This window comes from Dromaius novaehollandiae, chromosome 23 (genome assembly GCF_036370855.1).
Source record: "Dromaius novaehollandiae isolate bDroNov1 chromosome 23, bDroNov1.hap1, whole genome shotgun sequence".
In the NCBI taxonomy this organism is placed as follows: Eukaryota; Metazoa; Chordata; class Aves; order Casuariiformes; family Dromaiidae; genus Dromaius; species Dromaius novaehollandiae.
Genome location: NC_088120.1, coordinates 10272016 through 10294991, shown reverse-complemented (window position 1 = coordinate 10294991; position 22976 = coordinate 10272016). Strand labels below are relative to the sequence as shown.

The following is a 22976-nucleotide window of genomic DNA, read 5'->3' as shown; positions in this document are numbered from 1 at the left end:
AAACATTAAGATAAAACTTAAGTCCATTTGAAATTATTGCTACATTATTATGTTTTGACCTTAGCTTAAGTCTAAATAATTCAAATATACATACTGTTCCATTAATTTTCAATTTAACTGCACGCTCAGACCTGCTTCCCATTCATTGTAACTTCAGACAAAACATGGTTTTCTAAAGTCTAAAGAATGGTCCTGAAGAATTTTCTAACATGCTGAGCAGGAAATGCCTCATGACAACACCAGAAAGAAAAGGTACAGTCACAGCAATTCCCTTACCATACACTGGCGTTTTGCCTGGCAGGATGACAATGATGAGCTGAAGCCCTGAATAGGTGTTCTTGAGGTGCCGAAACATGGGCTCCACACTGTCCGCACCTTGGGCATATTTACAGAAACAGGGCTGCCCTTGGATCGGCATCCCTGCGTCCTTGGAGATCTTGCGCAGCTGGTCTGTAAAACCCCTAAGGATAAAAAGTTTATTCAGCTTTTACAGTAGCAGTAACACACAACATCCTAAGAAGGGTACAGAAGAACAGTCTCTCTCAAATGAAGAACAGGGTTCCAAATGGCTTTTAAAAGCAGCATTTTTAAAGCATTCATTATGTGGAGAGTATACAGCCTTGAAACATCATAAACTAGAATGGAAAGGAGGAAAAAAGTCCCACAGACACAAGTTTAGAGGCCTTTAGCAATCCATTCAAGATGCTAGAAGTAACTAGATAGAAAGCAGCAACATCACAGGACCAAAACACCACAATGTATCCAAGCACGGTTTTTTCTGACTGTAACATCCAGCAAGAAAGCAAAGTGGCTTGGATTCTCTCTAGCATCGTAGAGGATTAAAGCCAGGTAAAATGGCTTCATTAGGAAGTCCTATGTTCAAGCTTTCATTAAGATGGCTTCATTAAGAGAACAGTCCAAAACCTGAACTACGACATGCCTTACTTCAGTATTTCTTCTCTGCATTGTCTCTGTGTTGCAAAACAAGCTATGGCCCACATTTTGATCTCAACACCAGTGTGAAACTGCTTCCCTCGCATGTCCCATACTCCATGGCTTGGTGTTGCCACTGTTCGATTCTGTGGAAATAAAACAAACACTGATATTTAAGTGATTGATAAGGTAAAAGCCCATGCTATTTACAATTTCAGGATAACACAAAGAAAGCTCACCACTCAAACTCTGACTCTGTACTACAAAAGACAACAAGACTGGCTGAAATAGTCAGGTTGGTGAGAATCATCCTTCAAAATCAAAATAGAAACAAAAACTAAAAGTACAAAAATACCCTCACCCGTCCTCCATATTGCAACATTGGAGCTGGGAGCACTCGCCCCGTCACATGGGCCATCTCATCCCGGACTTTGAACTGGAACTCTTGAACAAATGGATCTGCATCATAATTTGCACTTCTTACCTAGAGGAAGAAGAGTTTTTCCATATTATAGAAGTGTCTGATTATAATTCATATATAAGCTTAAAAGGAATGCTGCAGAAGTGTTCTCCAAAGACTCTCCTTTTCATTAGCAGAGGCTCATATACAACTATTCAACACCATTAACCTATCAGAAGTGAGAAAATCTGTACCATGAGATACATTGGATGAAAAAAAATTTTTCCCCCCCAGTTACTCAAATACGATTGATTTTCCTTAACAAAAGCTTTTTAGTTAAAAAAGTCTTCTGCCAAACAGCTTTAGCATGTGCAACAATGCAGATTTGAACAGGACTAGTCAAACGATTCTCTTGATAGAAGACAGAAGAATGATCTGTTTTGTTTTCCATTCTTGATCACACTTGCAGATATAATATGCGATGTCATATTTCAAGAGTTAAACAAACTGCACTGAAGTACGTTAGCATATACGTGAAAATGCTCATTTGTTGTACACTCATTCAAGAACACTTTGTTTATTCCCAGCATAGATCAAAAAGCTTTCTCCCTTAGAGAGGAAGGCATCCCAAATTATACAAATTTAATTGCTTTAATTACTATAGAAAGAATATTGCATATTCATGTTTTCTGTATATTACAGAACACTCAACTATTAGTTCTGAGTAGTTCCATAAACTACTTGGAAGTCACTGCACAGATCAGAACACGAACGTCTATTGCCAAGTGCTGGACTTGCACTACTATTACTTTTAAATAAATCCTATTAAAAAAAGTAGTTAAAATCCATTAAGTTAAGAATTAGAAGGAAGAAATGAAAAGATGCTGTTGGTCATACATGAAGTTTTTCTACAACAGAAAGGTTAGTCTGAATGTCTGATTAGAGGTTATTAACTCAGGAAGCCTACAGGACGCTTGAGCAGAGCTACTTAAGATAGTTCTTGCAAATAAAGCAGTAGCCAAGGTCCAGTAAAAATTGTCAGGCTGGGGTCAAGACATGAATCTTGTCTAGTCTAGTATCATTTAATAAGGATTACCACACACAACCTGAAATTAAATAACTAACCAATCTGCTTATTTCCTCTTGTCTATCTGGAGCAGATCTTGCTGTTGCCTTTATCATAGTTGATGTCTGATTGTCTGTTAGCTTCTTGATACATCGTTGGCCAGCTACAATGTTACATACCTTTAAAGGAAAATCAGAAATGTCATACACAAGAGAAGTATTTAGAAACAGATCCAAATAACTGTATACACACAATATTGTGCCATCACTATAAAAAACCTCCAGTGGGTTTAAATAGCAGCATACTTTTTTCCACAAAGTTCTAAACTTTGAAGCACATTTTAAATGCAGATAGACTATCTTTAGTGAGATAAAACAAAGAACAAGAATATGTAAATGTGCAAAACCATTTGTATTGCAAGGTGCACTACTTGTTAACATTCTGCAAAAAGATACAGCCTACCAATAACATGATGATTTATCAGAATAAGTTCATTACTTCTAAAGGCAGGTAGGTGTGTTTCTGTTCTTGTCCCACTTGTAGGCAAGGAAGATGAGGATATTTCAGCTGGAGGTTGTATTTCTCTCTGAAATACTGTGCTACTGTTCTCTCCACGGTCTGGCCGTTTTCTAACTGTAAAGGAAAGCTGAAAAAGACATGCATTTTAATCACACATGTACTGAAAGCTTAGCTGGCAAGTATCAACATTCTCAAAATGAGTAAAATATTAGATCCTGCTACACATTCAGTGCTAAGCTATTGCACAGTTTATGCTCTGACAAACAGCATCTTACGTTTGATGACTTGCAGGCCGCCTTGTTACGTTACAAACACGATATTTCCGTCTCATTGTTCCACAATGAGTCACTTCTACCTTTAGACCTGCATGAAAGCACCAAAAAAACCTGATGTCATAGCTACACAAAGACATTTGCACAGGAGACACAAGGTTCCTTATAACAGAACATGTTCTAATCAAGCAGCTTTGAGGATCAGAGCTCAAACAGCACAATACTAGAAATTACTATTCTCTAAATATTTTGCTTTCATTATAATTTGATTTCTGACTGATCAGGTATTTTCCTCAAAATCAAATCCTAATATATAATGAAGTTCAACGCCATCTGAATTTCTCATAGCAGTTTCATTTAACAGGCATGTGACTAATCTCAGATACACTGAGGGCTGCTTTCAACAAAGTCTTTTGTTGTCAATGTCATATTCCTCTTACAGCAAGCAGCTCCAATGCCATTGATACTGAAAGGACAAAAGCAGATTTCTACCTTGTTTTCCTTTTTTTTCCCCTAGTATTAGAGCCACATTCAGTCTTTAACTTTCTTTACTTTCACTGACCAAGTTTAATTTCTTTAAGTTCTAAGCAGCTGAAGATCTAGTCCAAAAGCACCCAGTCCACTTTGTCAGGCTACATGCCACAGACATTACTCCGTATCCACAGCAATAAGGACAGCAATAATGGCAGCTTCAGTAACTGGCCAGTGGCTTTTTCTATTAATTGTGCATGCACTGATTGTTTGTACTGTACATGCAGATTCAACATCTGCCAGAAGTATGGAGCTTACAAAGTGCTTCATAGTGTGGGCACACCAGTATGCCTCTCTCTAGTGCCATGAAAGAAAAGGCAGTTGAAAGCAGACTACTGCAACCCAAATAATTCAACCTACAGTTCGCTACTAGAAGCTTTAGGGAAACAACTGCATGACTTGCCCTGTTGAGGGTCATTTGGATTGCAGACCACAGACTGAATACCCCACATCACGTCAGGTCCTTGGGTACCAGACAGCACATGGACCATGATTAATTTACTAGGAGCACAGGCCTTACAAAGACGTATTAACTGTACTTCATTGATTCCGGACAACACTAATTGCAACATTAACATCAATGTTACTCAGAGGATGGCAAAATCAAAAATCAACCACCACTGGCCTGTCACAGCATTCAGATAAAATACCAAAAACAAACCATGAAACACTGTGGCCAAACAGAAAAGGACACTCGATTCATAGATATCTGGAATCCATTCACTGCTTTGTCTGTGACGCTACAGAAGGCACTTGCCTCCTACAGAGCTGCTCACAGAGACTGGAAATTCTTTAATGCAGGATTTGTTTCACTGTATATGATCACAATATCCTGGCTGGAATATCTGGATAATACAATAATACAAATAAATATTAACAGTAAAGGTAACCTTTCAGTATTTTCAAAACACAAAGTATCTGAGGCATCTGAGATCAAGAAGAGACAGCTTTTCATTTTCCAGTTATCTGTCTTCTAGAATAAAGTCAAACAGATAACAGTAAAAAGGAGGCATGCAAGGACTATTACAAAGTAATTCATTAAAGGCTTTTTTTAAATGACGACTATTCCATGAACACACCATTTTGTCACTATAGTTTTATTTTTTTGCTGGCAATAGTTCAATAGACTCTAATCTTGCATCAAGTGACACAACCATTTCAGAGAAGAGCTTGGAGTTCTCTTTCAAGGCTTCTTTCTCCATAAATTACACTGGAGAGAAAAAATGTGGGAAAACACAAAGCAAAATAGCGTATATGGAGTGAAATTACTCAAACCAGGAGCTTATGCAATTCCTTTGGAATGGAATTTGGCCTTCGGCTGCAAGTCAGCAAGTGGTACTTGTTTTTCCATATGGCAATTAGTTATTGGAAGTCACTGCAATGGCATACTTTCAAAGAATCAATGATGCTAGCTTTGAAATCAATGCTCATTTTGCCTCAGTATTTAAACAGCAGGAGACCTAAACCACAGTACCACCACGGCTTCACAGACACTAGCTTATAAAAGGTTAGCCATCCAGGAAGGCGACAGCCGCTCACCCTCTAACCAGGCAGCAAACACCACACATGCTCTTTTCCTCTTTAAGCCAAGGGGAAAAATCTCATTCTTCATTTTTAGTTTCTGTAGGGCCACATTGTTTCATGTAAGTCTAGAACTACAAACAGCATATATTGCAATTCTCTTGGCAATTTATGGCTCTTTTAACGCATGCTAACTGGGAGGCTTCCAGTTAAAATACATCCCTTAGAACTAGCTCAAATGCATTGCTTGGGACAAAACAGATGCATTTCTACTCACCCTTTATCTCTTTGGTGAATTTTACCCGATGAGAATCAGTCAGAGGTCTTGGTTGTTCATCAATATTATGAATGTCAAGAACTTCACACATAAATTGAATTACAGGTTGTGCTTTGTAGAAGGCAGTGGCAGAAACTAAAGAGAAAAACATTAAGAGTAAAACAATCCAAATCAATGTTGTGAAGCAGCAGGTAAATGAATGATTTTCAAAATTCAAGGCAGTCCCCAAGCAAATGTTCCGCAGCACTTGGTTGTTGCAAAAATCTGTTTTGAAAAACTAAGTGTACAAAAGCCAGCATAAAGTCCACAGTGACACATCAGTCTCTAGCATAGTCATCCTGCAACTACTTTGCATTTCAGGGTTTTGAAAAGTGTTTCCACAAATAACACTTTCTAGAGAGCTGCAACATCCTAAACAGACATACTCTTTCAACTCAGTATGGAGCTACAAGCAGAGACTGTATTAAGAAATACACCTCTATTGAAGATGATTTTTTGAATATGAAAAGGTAAGAATATTAAATATGCAACGTTACTGGGTCAGTCAATGATATGATTGGCTCAATTACTGAAACAATATGTGGCTAGACACACGAGCACTATTTTAATTACAACACAGATTATATCAGTGTGGTGGTTCGTGCAAACCTTGAACTACCAAAACATCTTTTGCCCTCCCTGCATATTAATGATACAATCACATTAAGTGACAATATTCTGTTTTTAAACAGGACAGTTGATCCACTCCATGGAATTAAGATCACAAACAGTCTGCTTGGCAAAGTCACAATCAACCGAAACAACACTTCTTAGCAAGAAACATGAGGTAACACCAGCCATAGATCAAATATAAGCAAACTACTCCGTACGCTTAAAATAGCAGCAAAAATGATTATGAAATAGTTGACAAGCATTTTATTAGTTTTCCAGATCTTGCATACCAAAACCACATCTCTACACTAATACAATAAAACATTCTTCAGACATGCGTCACTCTAGCAGGCTGCCAACTTCACATGACGCACTCTGGCCAACACCTCCGGATGTCGATTACTGAATGAACACAAATAGCTGACACCCCGATGACTGGCAACCTGCGGTTGGTCTCCCAGGGCAACAGAAGTGATACGGAGGGAAACAGATTTTGCAGAGAACCTTGCACGCATTAAGCAATCAAAACAAAATCAAATTATGTGATCTGAATGTAATCTTTACAGCCTCAAACCAAAATAAAAAAGTGATCATCCTATAAACTGCAGTTTAAGGACAAAAAATTCTCAAGTTTCTCATCCACAGAAAGGAATGAAAAATTTCTACTACAAGAATAACTATGTTCTTCAAGCAAATAAGAAAAACTTGCTTTACAGAAAGTAATATTGCAGTACATGCATACATATACTTCACTATTATAGTCTCACTCTACTTTTACATTACAATCAGCACAGAAGGTTGACTTTACAGTTAATGTGTTTTACAAGGATATACTAAATCTTCAAACTGAGCAAAGAGATTCACCAGATTTTTCTGGTGAAAAGTAAGTCTTCTGCAAATCTCTTGCATATAAAGCAATTAAAGTTCCAAAGTTTTCTTATTTTGCTAGAATTTATACCACAATACCTCAAATCATAACTCTATCTTGACAATCAGTGCAGGGGATGGCTTCCCGTAATTAAATCGCTCTGTTCAGAAGGCAACAGAAGTTGACACCACACAGAAATGTATCAAACACTCAAGCATGTGACAGTAAACTGACTGAATGGAAAAGTCATTTTTATTCTCGCAGGTATGTCTTATCTTCATTCTTAGCTCTGAATTCCAACTTACCATCAATATTAAGCATCATTTTCCACATGGCAGGCCGAACAGACTGATGGAATCCAAACCAAACCTCCCTACCGCCTCCCAAGGGGTGATCATAGCCTTCTGGAGCCGAGAAAAAGGAGCGGCCCACTGGGGTATACCTATTAAAAAAGGTGACCACATGTTTATGGTATTGCTTTCCAAATATAAGCTAAAAAAAACTCTGTAGTAAGGATTACAACACAGAACATTATTTTTTCATAACTTTGTGCATCAGAAATCCGTGCATCTAGAAATAAGCTTAAACAACACATTCCAAATGCTGGTGTTCCCACTGCAGTGCTTCTAAATTTAGACAAAACATATACTAGTTTTTGCAACTCACAACCACTTTCAGCTTTTACAGAAAATCACGAACTAAATTAGCTTACCCTTTCTGATCTTTCACTTCAATAAAGTATAATCTCTATCATAGCACAGATTCTGTACAAGTGTTGTATTCCTGGACTGACCCTCAAATATAATTTGCTTGTTTTACTAGGGGACATTTGATTACTTCTCTCTAATAGTCTACAGTGTATTAATTGTGGTGGAAACAAAGAACTAGAGAAACTGATGTCTCTCTCTGAGCTAGGAAACAGCTGTTCAAACCTTCATGCTTGCTTACATTTAGAATGGACAGACATCATACAGAGGTTGTCATCTCTCATGTTTCTTTGAAATCTGGGCTAGCTGGGGAACTATGGCTACCATAAAATCACAAGTCATTTTTTGAGTCAGTTACACTCAATGAAAAACAGTGGTGCAAATCCATCGGAATGTATCAAGCCAGTAATCAAACTTTAAGAGTAATTTCCATTGAGCAAATAAAGCAAAATTAGTTTGGCCTTCTCTAATGTTCCAAGGTTCTGAGATAACCAACAATAAACATGGTGAAAACATGTATTCAGTCTGAACTGCTTATTTAAAACATGAGAAGCATACATCACTGTGGGTATATCAATGAATTAAAAAGACAGATACGTTTAGGTAGTATCACCAAATGCATGGTACTCGGCTCAACTCAAGCAGAAAACACAAGAGCAGTGCTACAGAATCCTGCAATCCTTCAGTATTTCAATTAAGACATACTGTAAGTGCCTCCTGTTTCTTGATCTTTTCCAAAAAAATGTATCGCCTGGAGTTCAAAAGCCTGAAAAAATACACACTTCTATGGAATTAGCTTCATCCTCCCCAGTCTGGCTATTCAGATGTGCTGTATAAGGGGAATGCTCAATTTATTTTCATTTGTGAAGAAATAGGAATGAAGGTCTCTCAATGGGCATACTTCAGGTAAAGACAGACTGCAGGAAAACAGTGAACCTACTTCATGGAGGGTAGGTGTCGTAGCACCACATCGACAGCATGAACAGGGTTAGTGCTGATTGGTTTGTCTAGTTCCAGAGGCTCAGGCAAGGTTCTTCCCGTCAAAACTTCATGCAGCAAGTGCCAGCTCACCCGAGAAACAAACTTTATTGACACTTTGAACGGACGATCTTTTCCTCCTTCTCCTGGTAAAGTCACATCCAAATCCACCTATTGGGGGTGGGAAGAGAGAAAGAGAAAATGGCTCTTTAGTCCTTGAGTCTGCTAACCCATGTCTGTCCCATCTGTCTAACATCTGAAATCAAAGGGGTATTGAAGAACCACCATTTCTTGCATTTGTTGAACTGGAAAGCTCGAAAAGGAGAAGTCTGTAAAATGTGAAAGTGGCATCAGCTCTCGGGTTCAGCCCAATAGCAGGGATCAAGGTACCTGCTTCCTGAATGACATCGTCGTGGTTGAATTTGTCAGCATTGCTATCAACGACAATATAACACAGTTTTCCTGCCCGGAACAAGAGTGAAGGAGGGGACAAAATGTGTTATCAAGCCACTATATTTCTGGAAGCCTGTTTTGAAGCTATAACCATGCTTAGATCACTTCAGCACCTCTACTCTAGAAGTCTATACCGTACAAATTACACTATATTACAGAAAAAGGTCTATTTAACAAAACCTTGTCAAAACAGTACTTTGAAAGTATGCATTCAAGAAAAATTTTGGCTTTAACTTAGAAGAGCATTTGTGCTGTTACTACTAACAATATGGACCACATCCTTGACATAAAATAAATTCTGTATGCTCAGGTGCTAATATGCAGAATTCTTGACCACAGATAAGTTTTAGAGAAATTGTAGTTTAATTTCTTAGTATATTATTTCAAAGTAAGATAATGTATTACAGTCTGTGAAATTGAGTACTTAATAGATCCTGCTGTGGAAAGAGCCTACCAAATACTTCTAGGGGAGGTTCTAAATGCAAATCTTATATGCGCATATACATATAGTGGAATTGACAAAAAATACATTAGAAAGACTTTATTTCAGTACAGATACCCTAAGATATTCTCAGTTTTTCTGAGTTTAACAATATTAGACATTTGACTTGTTTCTATTTCTTTCTAAGGAGCTGTCAAAAATACTGATTTTTTCCAATTCTCTTACCCCGGTAGTGGCCACAGGAAGTGGATTGGCTGTATAAAGGCTTCTTTTCCCATCATAAACTGGTCTACGGTCCCCAAATATTGTCACTTTAAAATGCTGCACCATTGAGTCCACCACCTCCCTAGAAAAGTTGATATTTACATTGAAGATGTTTTCAAACAAGTATCATACTAGAATTGGCTCCCACATAGCCCATGTTTTGCTGAAGTAGCTTCAACAAACATATCACTCAAGTGAATTATAGAACACCCACTGAAATTCCAAAAAGGTGCTTCACACACTTCAACTAAAATATCAAACACTAAAGAATAAAATCATAATCAATGCAAATCTTCAAGTACTGGAAAATATTTTAACCAAAAATTTCAGAAAGCCCCAGAAATTACTGAATCAGAAAATACTGATTTTATATATTCTTTATTATACAGAGCAAGGATACACACTTACCTTGGGAAAAAAATCCACAAACTATCGCTATAAAAAACTCGTACAAATTCACAATTGAAAGCTATGCTAGTTCATGGAAGTAGTACAATTAATTGTGCTTGGCACCTAATAATGTTGATTTACTTTTCAACTAACATGAGTTTTGAATTCTGCCTTTGTTTATAAAAATGGGATATCCTAACAAAAAAAAAAAATTTAGCTCCAAGTCCTTAATAAGCTAAACTTTTTACAATAAAATCAAGCTAAAAATTGATCAAGTTTGCACACAATCATAGATCCTCCTTTCTTTACTGAGTTTGTGGCAATAAAGAGAATATAGTAACTTGATACAAGCACTAAAATTGAACTCAAAAAACCCCACGGTACTTTCATCTCAAAAAAAGTTTTCTAGATACAAGTAGCAAATACATCAGGGTGCAAGGAGACTTTCAATACCCCTGACTGAAGCATGCCTTCAGGTTTTTGGATTGTGTAGCAATATTCGTTTTTTCAGTGGCACTACAACTGTTTATTACTTGTTACATCACAATTTTCTTACTCTGTAGAAACTACAAATTTTTCTTCTTAAGCTATGCATAACTGGCATTCTTCTCTCCAGAGCAGAAGCTTACTAATAAACCATTTCCTGACCAGACAATATTAACCTGAAGTACTTCAGAAAGACAATAAATATCGACTTCCTCTTCAAGCAGAATTAGCAGCAGTCACTTTCCCCTCTCAGCTGGGACTGGGACTCTGAGAAAGTGCCGAGACACTCTGTTTTGCAGCTCTTTAGCATGTCGCGAAGCTCTCAGAACCCAAGTTCTTTGTGTGAACCAGTCACACAAAACCGTAAGTTAGTTAAAAGTAATTTATATTCTCCTTGGACCCCTATCATTATAGTTTCACAAGCATTCTTCATTTAACAACACACTAGTAAATTAACCATTCATGACAGTAAGATTGTATTAAATATTGATTCACATGGAAATACTACATCACAATGTGGGCAATTTATTAACTTCCTTTTAATTCACACTTAATGTAGGCATTTATATAGCCTTCATAGCTGCAGTATGCAACCAGTGGTCGAAAAAAATCACTAGCCAGAATCAGGCACTAGCAATGTTGTTATTAAAATACAAAAGAATACAAGTAGTGTCTCACTCCTATAAAATTATCCAATTCAGAGAAGAAAGACAGGAAACACAAAATGTTGTCTTCATTATAAGTTACAGTAACTTTTTAAGGTCTCATTTTCAACTAACTACTCTTTCTGAAGACGCTTCTCTGGTTTCCAAAATTCACAATATTAAGGACAAAATATACAAAGACCATACGCAAAAAGCTATACTACCAATATGTTAAGGCTGAAGAATCAAGCACTCAATACCTACAATTTGTTGGATCACCAAATGAACAAGGACCCAGAATACAAAAATATTCTCTCCATTTAACCAGTAATCTAGCAATAAGGTAAAGTAGGAAGGAATTTAATCAACCCTAACAAATAGCAGAATTGAGAATAAGATGAAGTGCAATATAATTCTACAAAAAGAAGAAAAGGATGCTGGTGGAGCTCAAACCAAGTCTGATCATTTCAAATATACAAAGCTGATTCTGTGAAATAATTATCAGCAACAAGATGAAAACTACCTTGCTTGCAGTGCTGTCACAGTGGAAGCCACTGTGACACTGCTGGCCCGCTTTATAGCATCTGGTCACAACCCAACTGAAGAGCACTCGGAGCAGACTTGGGCTCTGTACCCATCACACAGCTCTACGTGAGAACTTGCACAAAGGTCTCCGGAGTACAGTACAATGATCATTACCTGCTCCATGCACACTAATATTTTATGCTACATAGAGACTGTATTTACTTAAGTATTGCTTAAAAATGTCAATATAATTTAGAAGACAAATTTTACCATCTTACCTGTTCACCCTCCGAGGACACTTATCTGGTTTGATATCCACCTCATAGAGGTAGACATCAATCTTTGGGATTTCGACTTGGAAGCAGTTGGCCAGCAGTTTAATGGGTTTGCCCATGGTGCCATAGCCAGGACGTCTGGGCACCATGAGTAGGGGCTGTGCCCCGACGGGTCCTGCAAAACAAAAACATAAAAAACCCACAGATTGGAAGCTGAGCACAACAGATAAGCCATGTTGCGAGCTAGTACTTGCCGAGATTTTAGCAGTTCAAAAAATGCACAAGGTTCCTTGCATCGGTAGGTACACATACTGGGGGCACAGAAATATGTTTTGTCCCTCTCCCCCAGAGAGGCAGTAATACAATTCCCTTTTCAGCCTTAGGCAATTCCCTGAACCATCTCTCAGCAATATAAGAAAGGTATCAGAGCTAGCGCACTGAAAGAAGGGAAGATTAGCTATATTCAAACTGCACATATTAAACAGCATGCTAACCCATTAAGCTCCAAATTAACAATTGCCTACTTTTTCTCCATGCACCTCTGCTTGCATCTATTTTGTTTATTTATTGATGTGTTTCAGCTCCTGTGATTAGCATCACTAAAATCAGGAATTTTCCAAATGACCCCCAAAATGAGTGCTTTTTCTTGTAACAGTTTATTGTTGTGGAACGTCTGCCATTAAAACACAGAAAAGTTGTACAAGTCTGTACCGAACACCCCAGTAATATCAATGTTGCAGTAGGAAAGAATATTATTGATGTAGCTCTGGAGTTATGTATTTTTCTTGCTGGTAAATGGCAATTCTTAATTTCATTCCCATTAAGAGCATGGTCTTGGAAGACAGATTATACTTGAGCTTCGCTGACTGAAAATGGATGAAGAGTAAAACCATCACCTCTAATGTAACTGCACTGATAAAGTTCACTGGCCAAGAGAGAAAAGATGCAAATGAACAGATTTAAGAATTGTATAACCCTTGATTACTAACAAGTTAGAGGAAAATAAAACCCATAGCTGCTCAAGAAACCAGCAAAATCTGAAATAAGAGATGAGTATTTCAGAAGTCTGCCAAAAAGGTCTACCTGGTAACACATGCTCCATTAGCAGCGAGGTTTTCTTTGGTTACCCTTGAACTCAATTCCCAACATTTAGACGAGAATCCTCAGAAAGATCTGTGTTACTAATGCCTCACCAAGAACCAAACACACAGTAATAAACATGATCCATTTTCAATAATTTCTACTAGTATCTCCGCTTAGAAATATCTCATTCCAGACAAGAAACAAAAAGCAAGCTTTGTAGCCTGAGCTGAAGTTTTTAAAAAATTACTCATCATACAAATGTCATGATTTACAGAGCATTCAATTAAGTTAGTTAAAAATTCTCCCCTCTACTCCTACTCAGTGACGCAGATAGCAAATCCTGCCCACTCATTTTCATAGAAGAGTTAAAATGTCAAGTGCTGGTAAAACATGTCTTATTTGCCTTTTGATTAATCTCCATCATTCCTGGAAAATTTTGTATTTTCTTGAGGGAAACCATGTACTGAGAATAGGTGAACTTAAATGCTAAGTTCTGTTGTAACATTTGTCTGGCTCCACTCAGAAACATACCAAAAATTTCTGATTTGGGTTGGCTTCAGGCCATAAGATAAAACAAAAACATAAAACAAGAAGCATCATTTAAAACTCCCTCACAGACTATGCTTATGCAAAACTTGTTCCAAGCATCTGTTCTCTTCGACTTTTTCTTCATTTTAATACTATGACATGAGTGAAAGCAGCTCTACGATTTACTCCAGATATATTTTAGGAATATAAGCATATGTAAAGAGTTACTACTAAACATTTGAGTGACATAAATGACTCAATAGCTTATTTTAATATTACAAGAACATACATGCCATAGTTATATATAGTTCATATCTGTGGGAAATACGAACAAAACCGCTGAAATTAAGATAACATTAAAAAGGAGCAAAGAAATACAGTATGGCTGAACTCTTTGTGGCCATCACCTCTGAAAGTTTTTCTAAGGCAAGCTTTTTCACTGAGCACTCAACTGCTTTAGACTTTCAGACATTAGATTTTTACCCACCCCAGTGCTGCTGGGGCTGAGGAAGGGAATGCTATCCCATTATTTACCCCTTTGCTTAAGGTTAACTAAATCCTAGCATTCAGGTGCGTGGGAGCAAAAAACTGAAACCAGAGAAATGATATTTAGTTACTAACATTAGGCAGAGTGCACTTCAAAATCCTGGGTCATTAACAAAATGCTCTACCCAAAGCCAAGTACGAAATGGACCTCCAACCTCTGCTCCTTGGAAGACAGCGCTGAGCAAAACAAGAAGGTCTACACATTATTCAGGAATTGTATTTTTTAAAGTTCATTGCATTTGCTATCGCTTTGTGCCATACAGGTTCCCTTTAGACAAGTCAACTAAAAAGATAAGTGTGTTGCCATTTCATTCTGCTACCGCTGCCCAAATGCACCACCATCCGCTCGGAGTAGCCTGCTTTCAAAATACTCTGCGTTGCCAGATTGCATGTTGTGAAAGTCTGTGTCACCGACTGAAAACCTGTGACTCAAAATCCAATAAAACACAAGTAACAAACAACGCTCTTAGAGGACCGCTACTACTCCCATACCACATCAGTGACTCAACCTCATGCCTCAGGCCTGTGTCAAGCTAAAGGAAATAAACATAACCAAAAATATTAAAGTAGTGTTATTCTAAACAGCACAGAAGGACTGTGATTGGCAGAACTATTCTTTAATGTTATTTAATCACAGGAAAAACAAAGTAGTTAGAAGCTTGAAAAATCTCTGCAAAGCCATCATTGCTGTACGCCCCGGCTCGACAGCAGATAAAGGAACATTCTCTCAATGCCTCTAAAAGGAGCCAAAAAGAGTTCTGCCGTATTTAGTTGCCCGAAATAGAAGTTTCAAAGGAGAAAATAAGTGGGGCTATTGTGTTTACAAAACTACTGCTACTCTGACATTAAAGCATCAAATATTTACATATATCTAGTATGTTCCTAAAAATCTAAGGAAAAATTAAATCAAGTATGTTTAGGCTGCAAGAGTAGCACTCAACAATTCATAAAACATTGCTAATCATCTGATTTAGAAAGCAGAACAGCAGAGTACGGAGATACTAGTTAAACTTGAAGCTACAAATGGTTTCTTGGAAGGCTTTTACACAGCAAGGGGCAAGTTTCAAGAAGATTCAAGACAGGCCACTTAAGAACCCTTAGCTTCTGAACGTACAGCTACTCATTAGAAATTATACAGGAAAAGGCTGAGGAGGAAATATTTAACTAAGCTTTTATATTGGTAAGAACACAATGAGGGGAAAGAAAAGCATCATCAGGATCTAAATGTATATTTAATTATAAACTAATGTTCATAGCATTGGCTGAAACCATTTATCAACGTACTTCAGTAATATTGCAAGTATTTCACTCTTAAAAGTGAACGTTCAACAAGCACGTAACAGCAAAAGCCCTTACACCTGCAAAATACTCAAGCACTGAAACAGCAAAGCTCAGTCTACTTCATTTGACAATTATGTGTACAGCAGTGCCTGAAGCCCATGACTGCTATGTACCACCCCTGCCAGGCTGACCTGCAAACAGATGTCTTGCATCTACATTGCCTGTGATAGGGGATTTACACCGGTAATTCCCATTACCGTATATGTGACTGTACTATATGAGTCCAGTGTACACAAGAACATAATTGTCTGTGAAACTAAACAGGGTAACATTTCAAATAACTTGTGTTCTTAAACATTCAGCTTGCTGATGAGAGAGGAACAATATTTTGAAGAGCCCTGCTCCTATTTAATGTAGTATTTCAACAAAACTCACCTTCGAATAAAAGAAAAACCTGCCTTAACTAGCAAACTGTAATACCTTAAAAATGAAGAAAACCTAAAACTGAGTATTTGATTTAAAAAAATATATGCTGGGGAGAGAGAGAGAGAGAGAAAAGAACCCTCATAAAATATGATTTTTCAAAGAGCTGAAGTTTGGAGTAATATTAATGGTATGGATCCTGGTTTGGATGATAAAATTAATTTCAAGTAAATATGATTATCTGATACTTTTGGCTACAGAAGCATTCACCATTGTACAACTTAAAACTGGAAATTTGCTATTTCCAGGGAAGATTCTGATCCGTAATTTGAAAATTCCCATTAAAGTCAGATCATATGCCACATCAAAATGGAAGGACTTCTAATGGTTTAAATGAGCTCTGAATCAGAGTTTTCCTCTATGGAATTATAGATGCTATAAAAAGGATTAAACAAAACAAAATTTGACTACAATTTCTATGGTAATACAGCTAGAACCATAGTACCCATCTGGCACACATCCAAAACACAGGCTTGAATCTACCTAGCAACCAAATGAAGACCTAAGCAGAATAAAGGCTGAATAGAAAGAACACAAGCACAGAAACCTGCAAATACTTTCAAATATTTTAAAGAAAACTGATGCTTTTGGCATACAAGACAATTTTACAGCAAGAGGCAAAACACTTGTTTCTGGTAAGACCCTAATAGAAAATATGGATTTTCTTACATGACCCTTTCTTTGCAGAAAGGGACATCAGTAACAAGCTCCCAGCAAAAAATTACCTATTTTCCTACTGTGTGCTTCAGTATTATAAAATTTAAAAATATTAACAGATGACTACTTCAGAGTTCTATTAGAACTGTGTTTTCTAAACAGAAAATCTCTAGTTGAATAGGAGGCTGAACAGTCTTAAAAGCAGGATAGAGGACCTCACAGGTAAAATGTCAAGCTTTGGCTCAGGAACACAAGGCAGATTTGCCTAGTAGATCCTCTCCTCAGACTTGAGCTTGCTCTATGCTCCTGGAGAAAGCTCTCCAAAAAGGCAGGGAGAGGAGGGAGTGGAGGGGAAAAAAAAAGAAAGAGAGAGAAAAAAAAAAAGATTCCCTTTCACAGGGCCCCTGGCCTCCGCTTGGGCTCAGAGGCCCAGTCCATGGAGCTCAAAGAAAAAGCTATCGCTACCAAAAACTATGAGTTAATTCTAGATTTAAAAAAATACATAGGGAAGATATTTAAATGTTGCTTTCAATAATCAAGCTGCTTTCTTATGCCAGAAATCAAGAATTGTCTTATTTCTGTAGCAGCAACCTCTCTGGGTGGCATTACATGAGTAATGCAATCCACGTTTTCTAAACATTCTTACTCTCAAGTTAGGCTTTGTCTTTTCTTTTCCTGTTTTTAAGCTTTTAGATAATAAGTCCTGTTAAGGCTCATCAAAAGCCAATGTTTTGATGCCATTCTCTATGATAGCCAACTAACTTCAAAAGCAAATACCTATGTGCCAATTGGTTCTATAGTAAGTAAGGTACAGAAATGCTTACAAAACATTTCACTGAATTTTACAAGGCAATAAATAATTCTAAACCAATGTTTAAAAAAATCTAGGCATAAAAAATTTTTAGCTCAAAAAGCAGTTTATATATTCACTTTGTAAAGTTCATCCCTAACCACACCAGGAGAAAAAAACAGCACGACAAACCCATACATAAACACAGCAATACTTTGCCCTTGAAAGTTATTTCCACACACCAAATTCAAGAAGATAAACCGACACAATCCATTTCGTTATGTGTAGCTATACCACATGTTTTGCAACCAAAAGAAAATTTTACCAACATGTACTTGCATTTACTTTAAAAAGCCATTAGTTTGCAGGAAAATATGCAATTCTTGATTCACTCATTTTTATGTCCCAGTTTCATATTTAGTGTTTTGAAAATTACATAATTCCCGCCCCCCAATTCACTAACTTTGAATTTCTATTATGATAAAGTGAATCGCCCTGCCCGTCCACCTGCTATTTAGATTTCAAATTTAAGAAGCAAGCAGTTCCCCTTTTTCCACTTTACTGGCTGAAGAATATCTAAGAGTAAAACAGTAAGAGCTTAGATACACTGCCACATTACTAAATTTAGGAACAAGCTATCAGAAATCCCCTCACAGAATAAAATCAATTTGAAGTAGTTACTAAACTACAGTTCTTTAAACAGAATGTTAAAATATACTTAGGATCCATAACAAGTTTTGCATGTGAACAAAATTAAAAGTAGTAAGTTCATGACTCATTTCACTGGTTTCAGGAAAACACATCACGGCACAAAGAATAAGAGATGAGAAACTATGACCAAAGAATAGAACTGACTTGTGTCCAACTATAACCTTCTCCTTAATTAACAGGTAAATGCTTTGCATGACAATTCAACGATATAATCTATGTTAATTCAGAATTCAGTTTGACAGAGAAAAATGACTTCAGTTATCAAGATCTCTCTGATCGCTTGGCACGTCACCCTACTTGCTGGTATTTCTCACTATAAACTCAACACAAGTCTCAGGACTATCGGCTGAGTTTTCAGACTATCCAGTGACATTCCAAGACATCAATGACATGCTGATCCTCGTTTCTTCTTTGCAGGAATTGCTTAGAGCCACATACAGTGGAGACCACTGTTAGATTACGCACACTGTACGCATCAAAAGGTACATGAGCCTTATATTCCTCTTATTTCTTTAAATTTATGCTGGAAGTTAACTCAAGAAGTATCCTACCTGCTACCTATACCACTAGTGAAGTAAAGTTATGAGGATCAAACAAACGTTTTGTAAAGTTCATATTCTGATTCAAACAGCTTCCCTTGCAACTCCACAGCGGAAAAGCTCTATTGTAACTCACATCACAGGCATTCTTGAGCAGAATAATTTTTGAAGGCACTTATGATTCATTCTCCTTCTCTCTTCTACCCCACCCACAAAACTGTAACTTTTAATGGTCCACCCAAATCTTTAGTCTTAACACAAAGAGAAAAGCAAGTTCTCAGGACTTCATATCTTACCCAAAGTTTATACAGAAAACTTTTTTTTTTAATCTTCTGGTCACTTCAGAAAAGATGTCCATAGTGCTTCATTAAAAACATACCATACTGGATTCAAAAAATAATTTCATATCTTTAAGAGCAAAAGCACTGAACTTTGAAGGAACATTTCCTGAAATGTACACGAAAAGATACAACAACACTCTGATCTGACTCAGTTATACCACAGAGCACCATCAATTCCATGGTGGGTATTTTAACATACCTGCCTTGTGGGAAGTTTACTCAAGGCTCTTCTGGATACAGGTGTGATGCATAACTGAATTCAAACTATTAGAGTACTGAGAACTGCTTTTACTTTGTTTCACCTTTTCCTAGTCTGGATATCTTATTCCTCAGTGGACTTGGTTTCACCATAACCTGCACTCACCAACAGCTGGCTTCACAACTTTCTCATATTTAAACTGTTGAAATTATTCAGACTAGAGGAGGCATACTTCCTAGGTTTCATAGGTTAAGCTTATTACACAAACAGAAAGCTCCCTACAGCACTGCTTTACCTAAAAATGCCCTGGATGCTCCCCTTCCATCCTTTGCTCACTCCGGGAATACCCACAGCCCTATCTTTGTTCCCTCCTTCATGTCAGAGGCTCTGCTTATTCTACCCCACACCTTCCCTTCAGGCCCAGGAAAGGGCACACGTCTCTCAATGTCCTTCTCCCTCATATGACGGAGTTCTTTTAATCTGTTTGCTTCACGTCCTCCTATACTGATATTGGCATTTGATGGCTCAAAGGCTCCCTGAAACATGCAACATTAGCGTAGCTCTTAACAGTTTTCTTATTACATACCAAAGATGGAAAGAAGCATCCATCACACCAAATATAAGGCTTCAGCAGGCTCAGCCATTAGGAGCCCTGTCTAAAAGCACGCATTGCTAACACTTAGCATGTTATAACTTAACAGAGGTAAACTGCTGTAACACATACTGAAGAAAAATTAAACAAAGATTTATTTGCTGCTCTTGCAAACCTATATCTCACTTAGGGGCCAGAATTATACCAGGATATTATTAAAGTTTATTTAATACCTTCAGATGATTAGCATACTATCTGAATTCCACCAGACTTCTAAAATTCAGCATCTTCCTAAAATAGTTTGAATTCCACCATGTACTTCATTAAGCAAGGACATAGCTTAGGTAGCAAGTTTTTCCAGTCAAATCCATCATTAATTTAAATCTCCATATAAATTACAAAGGAGAGAGAGAGATGATCAAGAGATGAAAATGCATGTTTCGCTGACACTTTCAGCCTCATTTTCATATTTTCCCTACGGTAGTACCTCTTGAAGGCGACAGAAACAGAACTCCAAGGACTTTGTGATGCTCGGTTTGCCATCCAGCTACCTCACAGACTGTTGATTAAACACAGCCCAAATCAGAACTTTGCTTGGAACGTCTCTGCCAGACCTGGAGGTAAATCCTTTTGATAGACAGAAGTAGAAGCTCTTTCTCCAAATCTCAAAATACCTTTTCTAAATATGTATTTTATAAATATTAAGCATGCCCTTCCCATGTGATATAACAGGATTAATGAGTGAATTCAAAATTTTAAAGATCTTGCATTAGCTGTTGTGTAACAATACTCCCAAGAGCATATACAGCTAGTCCTAAAAATTTAGGGTCCAGCAGTTACACAACCGTTAGATGCCCCATATGTGGCTGGGGGAAGATGCTGAAACGAGCACTTCCCAGGAACCACCGGCTTCGCAGGCAAAGCCTCGGTTTGCAAGGCGACATCTCAGACACACCACCACGGTGACAGGATTATGCAAGCCGGCCTGCACTCGCACGCTGCCTGGGAAACTCTAGTTATGAAATAGAGAGGAGAATATTGATTTTCTAGCCCACCTCCCGCACAGGGAAGAGGCCGGGGCGCTCGGCCTTCCCGCGTAACGCCCCCGGCTCGCAGAGACCGCGAGGCGAGGCCAAGCCCGCCGCGTTCGGGCCCCAAGCGCGAGCCCCCCCCCGCTCCCCGGGCTCCCGGAGGCGACGCCGCCGCGAGGAGGGAGCCCGGCCCCGGGGCCGCTCACCTGCGCTGCCGATTTCCATTCATGGAGCTGGGCGCAGCCGCTGGGGGCTGCGGGCTCCGCCGCTGCGCCGGGCCCGGGGCGGGCCGGGCCGGCCGCGCTGGGCCGGGCCGCGCTGGGCTGGGCTGGGCGGCGGCCGGCCCCGCTGCCCCGCAGGCCGCGGCCCGGCGCGTCGCCTTGGGGGCGCGGAGCGGAGCGGCGCGGAGCGGCCCCTGGGCGGCGGCGGCGACCGGAGCCCCCGGGGCGGAAGTTGCGTGGCCGCCAGCAGCCCCGGCTCGCGCGGCCGCTCTGCCCCGCCGCGCGCGCGCCGTCCGCCGGAAATCCCGCCCCCGCACGCCGGGTCGCGCGCCCTTCCGGAGGCGGTGCTTCCGGGCGCTGGGGGCGGGGCCGGAAATGGCCGGAAGGCGCGGGGCAGGGCGGTTGCTTGGCAACGCGGTGGTGGAGGAGGGGCGCGCGGTAACGGCCGCGTAACGGTCGGGTTCTCCTCAGGGCGGCGGGGCCGTGTCTATGTGGGCGGAGCGAGGCCCACAGGCCGCGGCCCGCGCCCCCGCCCTGGGACGGGAAACCGCGTTCGGAAGCGGGACCGTAGACAGGTTCCCTCATGAGTCACAAGCAGAAAGCGACACTGGGTTTTCCCCCACGCAAAGCCGAGTTCATTTATCTGCAGCTAGAGCCCTAAGTGCTTTTTTCTTCATTCTAAGAAACAAAACACGCAGTGTGGCAGTTCCGTTGTTACAGTGACTTTAGGACGTTCAGCCCAGTTTCAAATTACTTTTTTTGTTTTAATCTGCACCAAATGCACCAGAAAAAACCAGTCCCCAGCCTTAGTTATTCTTAAGAATTCAACATACTGCAAGCATTTCCCTGCTTATGAGATGCAGCAAAATGCTGAACTGGAGCTGTGAAGGTTACTCACTCCTTCCATACGCTCTGCCAGCAGATAGGACACACTGATTTTGCCTCTGTGCTAAAAAATCGTAGCACACATAATGTGCCTGACTTGAGCGCGAAGGGGACTGGAAGGGTCCCTGCAATACAGCAGCAGAGCAAGAGCTCAGGGAACAAACTGCACGCTGCGGCCGTGGATGGCGAGATGACCGGGAGGGAGAGCACAAAGCTCCAACTGCAGACAAGGCGAAAATGCAGCTGAGTGGGGGCAAAAGGGTCCGAGTGTGCGTGTGCAGCTCCCCAGGACGAGGCTTTGAAACAGACTTCTCAAGGAGTGAGATGTACAGAGATTTTACAGCTGTATGCTGATCATCCCGGGGCTAAGGAAATCCCTGAACTGTCTGAAGCAACCTGAAAGATGCGCGTTTTCCCATAAAATACAAAGGATTGACATCAGACCTTTGTTTATTTTTCATAGTTGCAGAGGAGTTATGAGAGTCTAGGGAACTAGGGTTTCTGAGAAAAATAAAGACTATCATTCACTAGATCAGTACCTCAGTTCACAGCATACATTTGACCTTTTCTCAGTTTTAGGCAATATTTTTAATAATGTTTATAGATCTAGTACACGAACTCCATCACGAAGAAAGCAAAGGGTGAAACAAAACAAATCTGTATCAAAATAATTTAGATGTACCAGTCTCTTCCTGCTTGATCAGACAGTGGGGGTGGCACCCTTAACTCTCCCCTCTTCCCCCACAAAATGTGTTTTTTGCTAAGAAAAAAGTATACTGAGCCTTGTCCAAGCAGGTTTAAATTTGCTACTCCTTATGGAAAAATGATGTCACGTTTTCTGCTTTTGAAAGGAGTATTTCCCCAGCTAAATAGCAGGGAAGGTAGTG

General features: G+C 39.3%; 1 protein-coding gene across 1 annotated transcript in view; it reads right to left on the bottom strand.

The window, feature by feature from the left end:
- The window catches only part of AGO3 (argonaute RISC catalytic component 3), a 39417-nt gene extending 17867 nt beyond the window's left edge, over positions 1–21550 (bottom strand). The window contains exons 1-12 of the mRNA XM_026104665.2: positions 21190–21550; positions 12206–12377; positions 9844–9964; positions 8686–8894; positions 7344–7480; positions 5520–5654; positions 3194–3281; positions 2898–3045; positions 2459–2578; positions 1295–1417; positions 946–1079; positions 277–461 (exon numbers count right to left, since the gene is read on the bottom strand). Of these exons, the coding sequence (XP_025960450.1) occupies positions 277–461; positions 946–1079; positions 1295–1417; positions 2459–2578; positions 2898–3045; positions 3194–3281; positions 5520–5654; positions 7344–7480; positions 8686–8894; positions 9844–9964; positions 12206–12377; positions 21190–21208 (1591 nt within the window). The 5' untranslated portion in view covers positions 21209–21550. The remainder of the gene's footprint in view (positions 1–276; positions 462–945; positions 1080–1294; positions 1418–2458; positions 2579–2897; positions 3046–3193; positions 3282–5519; positions 5655–7343; positions 7481–8685; positions 8895–9843; positions 9965–12205; positions 12378–21189) is intronic.
- Positions 21551–22976: the final 1426 nt, after the last annotated feature.